Raw genomic sequence first — 13104 nt, 5'->3', positions numbered from 1 at the left:
CAGTGGGGGGTAAATGCTCACTGTACCCCTTGTTACGTTCCTCAAGGGGTCTAGTTTCCAAAATGGTATGCCATGTGGGGGTTATTTTGCTGTCCTGGCACCATAGGGGCTTCCTAAATGCGACATGCCCCCCGAGCAAAATTTGCTCTCCAAAAGCCAAATATGACTCCTTCTCTTCTGAGCATTGTAGTTTGCCCGTAGTGCAGTTCAGGTCCATTTATGGGGTACCTTCATACTCAGAAGAGATGGGGTTACCAATTTTGGGGGGTATTTTCTGCTATTAACCCTTGCAAAAATGGGAAATTTGGGGGGAAACACACATTTTAGTGAAAATTTTTTATTTTTTTTTTACATATGCAAAAGTCGTGAAACACCTGTGGGGTATTAAGGTTCACTTTACCCCTTGTTACGTTCCCCAAGGGGTCTAGTTTCCAAAATGGTATGCCATGTGGGGATTTTTTGCTGTTCTGGTACCATAGGGGCTTCCTAAAAGCAACATGCCCCCCAAAAACCATTTCAGAAAAACGTACTCTCCAAAATTCCCTTGTCGCTCCTTCGCTTCTGAGCCCTCTACTGCGCCCGCCGAACACTTTTCATGGACATATGAGGTATGTCCTTACTTGAGAGAAATTGGGCTACAAATGTAAGTATACATTTTCTCTTTTTACCTCTTGGAAAAATTCACCATCTTCATTTTTTACACTATCATGTAGACCCAATTTTTGAATTTTTACTTCACTCCTTCACTTTGCTGCTATTCCTGTGAAACACCAAAAGGGTTAAAACGCTGACTGAATGTCATTTTGAATACTTTGGGGGGTGCAGGTTTTATAATGGGGTCATTTGTGGGGTATTTCTAATATGAAGACCCTTCAAATCCACTTCAAACCTGAACTGGTCCCTGAAAAATAGTGAGTTTGAAAATTTTGTGAAAAATTGGAAAATTGCTGCTGACCGTTGAAGCCCTCTGGTGTCTTCCAAAAGTAAAATTACGTCAATTTTATGATGCAAACATAAAGTAGACATATTGTATTTGTGAATAATTTTTTTTTTATTTGGAATATCCATTTTCCTTACAAGCAGAGAGCTTCAAAGTTAGAAAAATGCAAAATTTTCAATTTTTTCAGCAAATTTTGAAATTTTTCACTAAGAAACGAAGCAAGTATCGACAAAATTTTACCAATAACATAAAGTATAATATGTCATGAAAAAACAATCTCGGAATCAGAATGATAGGTAAAAGCATTCCAGAGTTATTAATGTTTAAAGTGACAGTGGTCAGATGTTCAAAAAACGCTCCGGTCCTAAGGTGTAAAATGGCCTGGTCCTTAAAGGGTTAAAAGGGGAACTCCGCTGGCAACCTTTTTTGCTCATTGTCACACTAGTGCAAATCACATTTGGTGTGATAGTTGTTCAAATAAAAAAATACCTTTTTTGGCTGTGAAATAAAACCAGTGCTGCCTATAGGGGGGCTCTAACTATGTGCTGCCTAACATGGGGGAATCTATGTGCTGCCTAAAGGGGGGATCTAACTATGTGATGCCTAAAGGGGGGATCTAACTATGTGCTGCCTAAAGGGAGCTCTATGTGCTGCCTAAAGGGAGGCTCTACCTATGTGCTGCCTAAAGGGGGCTCTATGTGCTGCCTAAAGGGGGCTAAAGCACGTAATTCCAAAGAATTTAGGAATAATAGGTGATTTATGCCCTTTATAGATTAAAACCAGACTCTGCATCAACTATGTAATTTTCCATGGGAGTTTTGCCATGGATCCCCCTCCAGCACGCCACAGTCCAGGTATTAGTCCCCTTGAAACAACTTTTAAATTCCTCTTGTGGCCAGAAGGAGTCCCTGTGGGTCTTAAAATTTGCCTGCCCATTGAAGTCAATGGCGGTTCGCCCGTTTTGCGAACATTTGCGGAAGTTTGCGTTCGCGAACCGAAAATTTTATGTTCGCGACATCACTTACAATAATGTGTTATTGGTTTACAAACAATTGACCCACACTAAACCCTATATGCACTTGATCAGTGGTCTTCAATCTGCGGACCTCCAGATGTTGCAAAACTACAACTCTCGGCATGCTGGGAGTTGTAGTTTTGCAACACCTGCAGGTCCGCAGGTTGTAGACCACCGCACTTATCGGTTTGGCCGATATTCACGATTTTGGACGTTATCGGTATCGGCAATTACCTTGCTGATAATTCGATAATGCAAAGCCCCCCCCATCCCCTGCACCGCCCCCCGTGCCACCCCCCCCCCCCCCCCGCACCCCACTACTGGACAGTTCCTGACCTGGACAGAGTTGTCAGCAGAGAGCACTGTGGTCAGACAGAAAAGGACTTCAACTTCCTCTGGAGCATACAGCAGCCGATAAATACTGGAAGGATTAACATTTTTTAATAGAAGTAATTTATAAATCTGTTTAACTTTTTGCAGCCAGTTGATCCGAAATTTTTTTTTCCCACCGGAATACCCCTTTAAACAACCAGAATCAAACTTAGTTCAAATGTGGTGAATGAGTGACAAATTAAAGTCAATGAGAAAACAGTATGCAGTAAACTCCTTAGCATCCCCTAGTGGTGGCTTCAGGCAGCCAAAATGTTATCGTATACTTCTATGTCAATGCAAAATCTTTGGAGCTCTGTGCTTGTTCATTTACTGCATGGGTGTCAAACATGCGGCCCGGTAAAGATATTCATTGCTCTGGTCAGGGCCGGATCATCATTGGCGCTCCTGGAGCACCTGCTCCAGGCCCCGTGCCCGCAGGGGGCCCCCGTCACATTCAGGGCATCCATGTGTCCTGAAAAATCTTTTCAGGACACAAGGATGGCCCGGTTACCTCTCTGCAGCTCGCGTTAACTTTAAAAACGCAGGGGCCGCCGGGAGGTAGCGCACACAAGGATGTCACTGACGTCCCGTGCGTTCGCCCATAGGAGAAGAGTAGAGCAAAGCTAAGCAGTGAGGAGAACTCGTGGGTATGGTAAGTGTCACGTACCGGCAGGACTGGAAGTGGATCCTCTGAACCAGAGAGGCGATGACGCGGGTTGTACCAGACGACCGGTTCTAAGTGGTTACTGGTTTTCACCAGAGCCCGCCTGCGGGATGGACTTGCTGCGGCGGTAACCACCAGGTCGTATCCTCCAATAGCAACTCGACCTCTCTGGTGGCTGATATGGCGTGGTACACAGGGAGCAGGCAAGAGCGTAGTCAGACGTAGCAGAGGTCAAGGCAGGCGGCAAGGGTTCACAGGCGAGTATACGGTAGCAAAGGGTTCGGCAACTGGTTAGGCAATAACACTGTAGGGAACGCTTTCACAGAGGCACAAGGCACAAAGATCCGGCAAGGGCAGGAAGGGGCAGGTGTCTTTTATTGGGAATTGACAAGGGAGGTGTGGAACCAGCGCACCAATTACTGGTGCCCTAGAGAGCGGGGCCGCGCGCCGGGAACCAGGAACTAGGGACGCCGCACGGGTAGCAGGTAAGCTTAACGGGGACGCGCGCGTGAGCGGGGACCAGCCACCAGGCTAGCCGCGTCCCTGCCAGGCTGAAACCCGCGCTCCTGGTCAGTGTGTTTGACCAGGAGACGCCAGGACCCCAGAAGGGGAAACACAGGCAGCGGGCGCTCCGGTCCCCCCCCCCCCCCCCCGTAGGTCTCCCTCTCTTTTTGGTACCAAGAAAGTTGACAATGAGACTGCAGTCCAAGATGTTACTTTCAGGATCCCAAGATCTTTCTTCAGGACCGCAGCCCTCCCAGTCGACCAAAAAAAATCTTTTCCCTTGAACAAGCTTGGAGGCTAGGATTTCTTTAACAGTAAAAACATCGGAGGTACCAGTGACAGAGGGAGAAAGAAGTTTGGGACAGAAGCGATTAAAGATAGCAGGTTTGAGAAGGGAGACATGAAAAGAGTTATGAATTCTGAGGGAGGGAGGAAGATGGAGCTGGTAGGACACCGGGTTAATGCGGCTCTTAACTCTGAAGGGACCTAGGTAACGAGAGCCCAGCTTGTAACTTGGTACCTTGAATCTGATGTATTTCAAGGAGAGCCACACCTTGTCACCGGGACGGAATTCTGGAGGAGCTCTACGACCCTTGTCGGCCTGGAGCTTCATACGGGCCGAGGCCTTGAGGAGGGCTGAGTGATTCTCTCGCCAAATAGATGAGAAGTCCAGAAGAAGATCCTCTACCGCTGGTACAGAGGAGGGAGTAGAGGTCCTAGGCAGAGGTGGCAGAAGATGGCGACCATATACCACAAAAAATGGAGACTTGTTGGTAACGGAAGATTGTTTGTAGTTATATGAGAACTCTGCCCAAGGGAGCAAGTCCGACCAATCATCTTGGCGGGCGGACACAAAATGGCGTAGGTAATCTCCCAGAGTCTGGTTCACCTGTTCTACTTGGCCGTTGGACTGTAGGTGATACGAGGAAGAAAAGTCCAGCTTGACTCCGAGTTGACCACAGAGAGCCCTCCAAAACTAAGAAACGAACTGCACCCCCCGGTCAGAGACGATGTGTCTGGGAAGGCCGTGGAGGCGGAAGATGTGAAGAAAAAATTGGTTGGCCAACTGAGGCGCAAACGGGAGACCAGGCAGGGCGACAAAGTGAGCCATCTTCGAGAATCGGTCAACCACGACCCAAATGATTGTCATACCATGGGAGGAGGGGAGATCTGTGATAAAGTCCATGGCGATGTGTGACCAAGGGGTCTCTGGAACAGGAAGAGGCAGAAGAAGGCCAGCAGGTCTCTGACGAGGAGTCTTGTCACGGGCGCAGATCGCACAGGACTGAATTCTGTGACATCTCTCTCAAGTGAAGGCCACCAATACCTTTAAGAAATTAATTGAAGAGACTTCTTAATCCCAGGATGACTGGGAAAGTGTCTCCACTTCTCCAAGGCCAATTTGATAGCCAATAGTTCTCTGTCCCCGATGGCGTAATTCTTCTCGGCGGAAGAAAAGGTCTTAGAGAAGAAGCCACAAGTTATAGTTTTGCCCCTGGAAGACTTCTGAGTTAATACCGCTCCAGCTCCCACCGAGGATGCATCCACTTCAAGGAAAAAAGGTTTGGAGGGATCTGGCCGGGAGAGAACAGGTGCCGATGCAAATGCGGTTTTCAGGGACTGAAAAGCCTCTTCAGCGTGAGGAGGCCAGGACTTTGGATTGGCACCCTTTTTAGTTAGAGCCACAAGGGGAGCCACTAGGGTGGAGTAATGAGGAATAAACTGTCTGTAATAATTGGCAAAACCTAGGAACCTTTGTATGGCTCGGAGACCAGAGGGGCGTGGCCAGTCTAGGACTGCGGATAACTTGGCAGGATCCATTTGCAGACCTTGGGCTGAAATGATATACCCCAGGAATGGCAAGGAGGTACGCTCAAACAGACATTTCTCAATTTTAGCATAGAGACGGTTACTTCTGAGTCGGGTGAAAACTTGCCGGACATGGTCTCGATGTTGCTCCAGATTGGACGAAAAAATAAGAATATCATCCAGATATACTACAACACAAGTATAGAGAAGGTCCCGGAAGATGTCGTTCACAAACTCCTGGAAGACTGTGGGTGCATTACATAGTCCAAAAGGCATCACCAAATACTCAAAATGACCGTCCCGGGTGTTAAATGCGGTCTTCCATTCGTCTCCTTTACGAATGCGGATCAAATTGTAAGCCCCGCGGAGGTCCAACTTGGTGAAGATCTTGGCTCCTCTGAGACGGTCAAAGAGCTCAGAGATTAGTGGCAGAGGGTAACGGTTTTTAATGGTGATTTTCTTGAGTCCTCTATAATCAATGCAGGGACGGAGAGAACCATCCTTTTCGATACAAAGAAAAACCCGGCTCCAGCAGGAGTCGAAGACTTTCTAATAAAACCTCTCGGTAAATTCTCACGTACATAGCCCGACATGGCCTGAGTCTCTAGAGGTGAGAGAGGATAGATTCTGGCCCGAGGAGGAGTAGAGTCCGGTAAAAGGTCAATGGGAAAGTCATACGGCCTGTGAGGAGGAAGAGTCTCCGCTTGTTTTTTGCAGAAGACGTCCGCAAATTGATGGTAAGGCTTGGGGAGACCAGGTGGCGGAGAAACAGGTGGGGCCCGTTTGATCGGAGAATGCTTAAAGCACAGGTCAGAGCAGGAGGAACCCCAACGCAGAATCTCTCCGGTGGACCAATTTAAGATAGGAGAGTGGCGTTGCAACCATGGTAACCCCAGCAGGAGTTCGGATGAGCAGAAGGGAAGAACAAGAAATTCCAAAGTCTCGGTATGAAATATCCCAATGTCCATCCGCAGGGGCTGGGTGCGGTATTGTACCATAGCAGAGAGTTTCTCCCCGTTGACCGTGGAGATTAGAAACAGCTTGGGTATACGGGTAACAGGAATTTGGTACTTGTCGACCAAGGAGGCGTGGATGAAGTTGCCGGCTGAGCCGGAGTCCAAGAAGGCGGCAGCAGAGAAGAAGGACTTAGATGAAAGGAACAACTGCACGGATATTATGAGGCATGAGGAGGAAGAATCCACACCTAGTAATGCCCCTCCCACATTCCCTAGGTGCGAGCGTTTCCCGAACGTGGGGGACGAAGAGGACAGTCCTTAAGGAAATGCTCAGTACTAGCACAGTACAAACACAGATTCTCGTCTCTACGACGGCTCCGTTCTTGCGGGGTCAGGCGAGACCGGTCCACCTGCATGGCCTCCACATCGGAAGACCCAGAGACAGGTAGAGGTGGACGCTGGAACACTGGGGTCAGACGAAGGCAACGTTTAGGACGAGCTTTTTCCTTTTCAAGATGGAGTTCCTCTTGTCTTTCGGAAAAACGTTTGTCAATCCTTGTAGCTAACAGGATGAGGTCACTCAGGGTGGTAGGCAGATCACGTGCAGCAAGGACGTCTTTAATGTCAGAATTAAGTCCCTTCTTAAAGGAAGCACAAAGAGCTTCATTATTCCAGTTCAGCTCGGAAGCAAGAGTGCGGAACTGGACGGCATAGTCACCCACAGTAGAATTTCCTTGGGACAGGTTTAACAAGGCAGTCTCTGCGGAGGTAACCCGGGCCGGTTCCTCAAAAACACTACAAAACTCCTGACAAAAACTCTGGACAGAAGCAGTGGCTGGATCAACGCGGTCCCAAAGTGGCATAGCCCAGGCCAGGGCCCTCCCGGAGAGTAGGCTTAGGATTAAGGCTACCTTGGCTCGTTCAGACGGAAACTGGTCAGACAGTAGCTCGAGGTGAAGAGAGCACTGAGATAGGAACCCTCGGCACAGTTTAGGATCTCCGTCGTATTTGTCAGGAAGAGACAAACGGATTCTGGCTCCAGTGGCAACCGCAGGCGGAGGTGATGCAGCAGGTGCAGGTGGAGGCGCAGGCTGTTGCTGAGCAGGCAGGAGCTGTTGCATCATGGCGGTCAACTGGGCCAGCTGCTGACCTTGCTGGGCCACAATGGCGGTGAGGTCCGCTAGACTTGGCAAAGGAACATCAGCGGGATCCATGGCCGGATCTTACTGTCACGTACCGGCAGGACTGGAAGTGGATCCTCTGAACCAGAGAGGCGATGATGCGGGTTGTAGCAGAGGATCGGTTCTAAGTGGTTACTGGTTTTCACCAGAGCCCGCCGCAAGGTGGGATGGACTTGCTGCGGCGGTAACCACTAGGTCGAATCCTCCAATAGCAACTCGACCTCTCTGGTGGCTGATATGGCGTGGTACACAGGGAGCAGGCAAGAGCGTAGTCGGACGTAGCAGAGGTCAGGGCAGGCGGCAAGGGTTCACAGGCGAGTATACGGTAGCAAAGGGTTCGGCAACTGGTTAGGCAATAACACTGTAGGGAACGCTTTCTCAGAGGCACAAGGCACAAAGATCCTGCAAGGGCAGGAAGGGGCAGGTGTCTTTTATTGGGAATTGACAAGGGAGGTGTGGACCAGCCGCCACGTTAGTCGCGTCCCTGCCAGGCTGAGACCCGCGCTCCCGGTCAGTGTGTTTGACCGGGAGACGCCGGGACCCCAGAAGGGGAAACACAGGCAATGGGCGCTCCGGTCCGGAGGGGGAGGCCGGAGCACTCGCTGTGACAGTAAGTCACCACTCACCAGCACGTCATCTTCGGTGTTCCGACCACCGCTTAGGAGGAGGAGTGGTGGTCGGAACACTGAAGTGGGGCAGTAAATAGGCATACAGCCTCCAGCCATACACTGTATATGGCTGAAGGCTGTATGTCTGTGGGGAACTGTACTGCACCTAATGTGGGGAACTATACTGCACGTAATGTGGGGAACTATACTGCATGTAATGTGGGGAACTATACTGCCAACCTAATGTGGGGAACTATACTGCACCTAATGTGGGGGAACTGTACTGCACCTAATGTGGGGGAACTGTACTGCATCTAATGTGGGGGAACTGTACTGCACCTAATGTGGGGGAGCTATACTGCACCTAATATGGAGGAACTGTACTGCACCTAATGTGGAGAACTATACTGCCATCCTAATTTGGGGGAACTGTACTGCACCTAATGTGGGGAGCTATACTGCACCTAATGTGGGGGAACTGTACTGCAACTAATGTGGGGGAACTGTACTGCACCTAATGTGGGTGAACTATATTGCACCTAATGTGGGGGAACTATACTCCACCTAATGTGGGGGGAACTATACTGCACAGTCTTGTGCAGGGGGGCATGGGGTCTTGTGCATGGGGGCATGGGTTGTTGTACAAAGGGGACATGGGGTGTTGTGCAGGGAGGGCTTTTTTTTATTTTTTTTATGCGGCCCACATAAGCTTAAACCTTGTTTTTTCGCCCATGTTACCCTTTGAGTTTGACATGCTTGATTTACTGTGTTCTCTCCAGTCTATTACCTCACATCATAGGAGCACCGGATGTCGACCTGGAGTTCTGCATTCTTCTCATTGCACATGTAGCCGCATAGTCCAACCACTAGGATACCCGGTGCTGCCAATCCTGCTCCGCTGAGTCTTCCTCTGCCCCATCTGGTATCTGTCAGATGTATGGGAGATGTTCTGTTCCTAATCCACTATTGCAGCTGTGACTATTTACAGATATGGCTGGCGCTGGCCTGTGGGTAACAGCCGACACCTCCTGTGTCTGAGATAATATAGTCGATATAGCATCACCTGCTGGGAAATATGTGACAGGTCGTGGGGGGGGGGGGGGGGGGGGGATGATTATTATTTCACTATAAAAAATATTTAATAAAACTTGTGTAAAAAAAATCTGAACTGTCATCTGTAATGGCCAATTTTTTGCTCAATAGGTCTTAAGTCACAATATAAAGAAGATTGATAGCACGGACTCCGGGGTAATGGTTGTATTTAAAGAGTAGCTATCACTAAATAAAATTTCCCTGCTCCCCTTCCCATCTGTCCCTGACACTAACTACATCTATCCCTGTATTTATTTTTCCCCAAATCCGCATAAAAATACCTTTTGTTGCAATGCTGCAGGAGCTCAGAATTGAGCTCTCTGGTGAGGGCAGAAAGTGGGCGGCCCTGGCAGGCAAAACGTCATCTGAAGCCTGGCCGGGGCTCGCTTCCGCCCATCTCCTCTCTCTCCTGCAGCTTGCGTGATGCAATGAATGAGAAGAGGGAGATGCAGTGGGGCGGGGATATTTAAATTTCTCGCGCCGCGCGCACACGAGCGCTGTGCTCGCTCTCTGCCTGTATAGGAAACAAGCAGAGAGCGACCACAGCACTCGTGCGCGCGCAGCGCGCAACATTTCAATATCCCCTCCCCCCTGCATCTCCCTCTCCTCATTCATGTGAACGCGCATTGCGGACCACGCTGTGCCATGCTGCCCGGCCAACGTTGGTCCGAACGTAATCAACATCAGGGTGGGAAAAGTAATCCTGAGCCATATAGGGTGACACCTAGTGGCCAGGTTTTCAAATGTTAAAAAAAAAACACATATAATATGATTTTTTTTTTAAATAAAATATATTAGAAACATTTTTGTTTTTACATAATCTATTGAAAAAAAAATATATATATGAGAATATCCATTTAAAGGAGTACTTTGGAATGGAAGTTTTTCTTTTTTGTTTTTTTTTTAACCTGCCCAGAATGCTGCCAAATAAAAAAAAATAAAAAAAACTGGTCTGCCTATTGTCCTGGATCCGATTTTGCGCTCCTCTCCTCCACAGCGATCCTCTACCTGCTTCTTGTGGTCGACTGCACACTGCGGCCCAACTAATCACTGGCTGCAGAGATATACCGCATTGACTTGGTGATGGTGAGGCATTGAGCCCTGACCCCGGTCTTCATCCTGGTGCTGGGGCCAAATACGTCACACTGCCTCTTAGCCAATCACCAGCCAAGGCAGGAGATCGCTGCAGACGGTGATTAGCTGAGCCGCAGTGTGACGCAGCGACCACAGGAAGAGGATCACTGCGGAGGACATGAACGTGATACTGGAGGGGAGCAAAGGTAGTAGGTTTTTGTACGTTTTTGTTTATTTTATTTTTTTAATCCCGGCATTCTGGGTAAGTTAAATAATGAGTACTCCTTAACAACTAATGACAATAACATCCATCACGTGTATGTGCTAGTTCCCGCATCATGACAAATAATATATACATTCATAATTTTGTGGGGTTTATGAGATCACGGGCTCTGGCCACAACTATCTGGATCGGAGATAACTCTGATCCTGGAAGTTTAACCCCTTAGATGTTTCAGTCAATAGCAACCATGGCATCTTAATTGGGTACTCCGGTGGAAAGCTTTTTTTTTTTTTTTTTTTTTATCAACTGGTGCCAGAAAGTTAAACAGATTTGTAAATTACTTCTATTAAAAAAATCTTAATCCTTCCAGTACTTATTAGCTGCTGAATACTACAGAGGAAATTATTTTCTTTTTGGAACACAGCGCTCTCTGCTGACATCATGGCCACAGTGCTCTCTGCTGACATCTCTATCTATTTTAAGAACTGTCCAGAGTAGGAGAAAATCCCCATAGAAAACATATGCTGCTCTGGACAGTTCCTAAAATGGACAGAGATGTCAGCAGAGAGCACTGTGCTCGTGATGTCAGCAGAGAGCTCTGTGTTCCAAAAAGAAAAGAATTTGCTCTGTAGTATTTAGCAGCTAATAGGTACTGGAAGGATTAAGATTTTTTAATAGAAGTGATTTACAAATCTGTTTAACTTTTTGGCACCAGTTGATTTAAAAAATAAAAAGTTTTCCACCGGAGTACCCCTTTAACCTCTGATCCCAGAAATTCAAGCCTTATATGCTGCAATCAATAACAATCGTGGCATCTAAAGTGTTTGCAAGATGAAGGGAGCTCCTTGTTTTGTCATTGGCGCTACCACTTTGATCACAGTAGCCCATAGGTTACTATAGCAGACAAGGGCCAAAACAAAGGCTCCCAGGTCTGCTATGGGTATCTAATGTTCAAAATACTAAGTACTCCATAGCATTCATTATACAATCGGTCAAAGGATCATGGCTTCTCCAGCAGATTACATTTTTCATTAAAAAAAAATATCCCCCCCCCCCCCCCCCAACAAGAATGACAAATAAAAACGTATTAAGGGTACGTTCACACGTACAGGATCCTGCGCAGATTTGCAGATTTGATGCGCAGGATTTGTAACTGCCGATTTGAAGCTGCGCTCAGTCATTTAGTTTACACTGAAATCTGCAGCAGAAAATCCTGCACATCAAATCTGCGTACGTGTGAACGTACCCTAAAAAGGAATTTTTTCTTATTTCACATATAGTCCACCATAAAAATATAGAAGATGCAATAGCAATGAAGAAGCGATCCTTAGACGGCGCCCACCCGTGCGGCAGAGTAGAAATTCAGAGGCCGATGGTAAGTAGGAACATACTTTATTCAGAACATGTGCAGGGACTACGCGTTACGAAGGGACACGCTCCCCCAGGGATTGGACCTGAGGAAGAGGGGAGCGTATCCCTTCTTAGGCCCTATTCAAATGGCGGAATTTCTGAGTGAACATTTTTAATGGGATTCTGCTCTACCGCGCACGCGGCAGAACTTTCACAGCGAAAAACATCCGCGGCAAAAATTTCAGATTCCGGACTCTGCAGACAAAACGAAATGTCAAATTTTTTTTTTGCCGAATCAGCTCAAAAATGCATTGCTGCCATATGGAGATGGCGCATTTCCTAGCAGTCCTAGCGTTGGCTTGTTCTGCTGCTTGCGTAACGTCCTGCGTCATGCTTGCGTAACTTCAGTGTGAATGGGCTCTTTGGGATGTATTAAACATTATTCCCTGACGTGAGCGACTAAAAGCGAAAAAGTCAATAATTTTTTTTAGTTAGGAAATGTTTTTTTTCTTTTTTTCCACAAATACCAGTTGCCCATAGCAACCAATCAGATCGCTTCTTTCATATTTGAAAAGGCCTCTGAAAAATGAAAGAAGCGATCTGATTGGTTGCTATGGGCAGCTCAGCAACTTTTCCTCTGGACAGGTCTTGATGAATCTCCCTCCTCCATTGTCCCTAAATCTCCTGTTCCTACTTGGAAACCATCAAAAAGTTCTTATTGAAAGCATTTTTATTTTGGATGTTTCTTTTCATATTGTTTTATGGATTTTATATAAAATATGTATGCGATTATTGTTCTTTTTATTGCATAATTATTATGCTCAAGGCTCATTGTGTATGACTCTGTTTTTTCTTTTCCTTTTGTTATACAGTGATCCCTCAACTTCCAATGGCCTTAACATACAATAGTTTCAACATACAATGGTCTTTTCTGGACCATTGTAACTTGAAACCAGACTCAACATACAATACTACAGACAGTCCAGATCTGTGAAACTTGCCACAACTGACCAATCAGAATGGGCATTTTACTGGTAAATCACCTGTATTACTGAAGTGCATGCACTGACTGGTGTCTGGTAGCGCCCCCTACAGTACAGGGAGGGACTACAAGTTCTGTGCTACTCCTTACCTGTGCCAGGGTTAGCTGCTCCTTTGGACACCAAGTAAGGGCGGCTCCATTTGGGACACTGTGTGTATTGTATAGGACCCTGAAGAAGCTCCTGTCCTCTACATAAACCATTGTTTCCCAACCAGGGTGCCATTGGCTGTCCAGGCATGCTGGGAGTTGTAGTTTTGCAACAGCTGGAGGCACC

The 13104-nt window shown here is 47.3% G+C and overlaps 1 protein-coding gene across 1 annotated transcript in view; it reads left to right on the top strand.

Moving 5' to 3' along the window:
* Window positions 1–9135, top strand: part of VAMP1 (vesicle associated membrane protein 1) — a 29477-nt gene extending 20342 nt beyond the window's left edge. Inside the window, exon 5 of the mRNA XM_056529726.1 lies at window positions 8829–9135. Coding sequence (XP_056385701.1) covers window positions 8829–8848 — 20 coding nt within the window. The 3' untranslated portion in view covers window positions 8849–9135. The remainder of the gene's footprint in view (window positions 1–8828) is intronic.
* The last annotated feature ends 3969 nt before the right edge of the window (window positions 9136–13104 follow it).

The sequence above is a fragment of the Hyla sarda genome, chromosome 7 (assembly GCF_029499605.1).
Source record: "Hyla sarda isolate aHylSar1 chromosome 7, aHylSar1.hap1, whole genome shotgun sequence".
NCBI classification, from domain to species: Eukaryota; Metazoa; Chordata; class Amphibia; order Anura; family Hylidae; genus Hyla; species Hyla sarda.
Note: the sequence above shows the minus strand (reverse complement) of the source record. Positions and strands in the feature narration are given on the sequence as shown.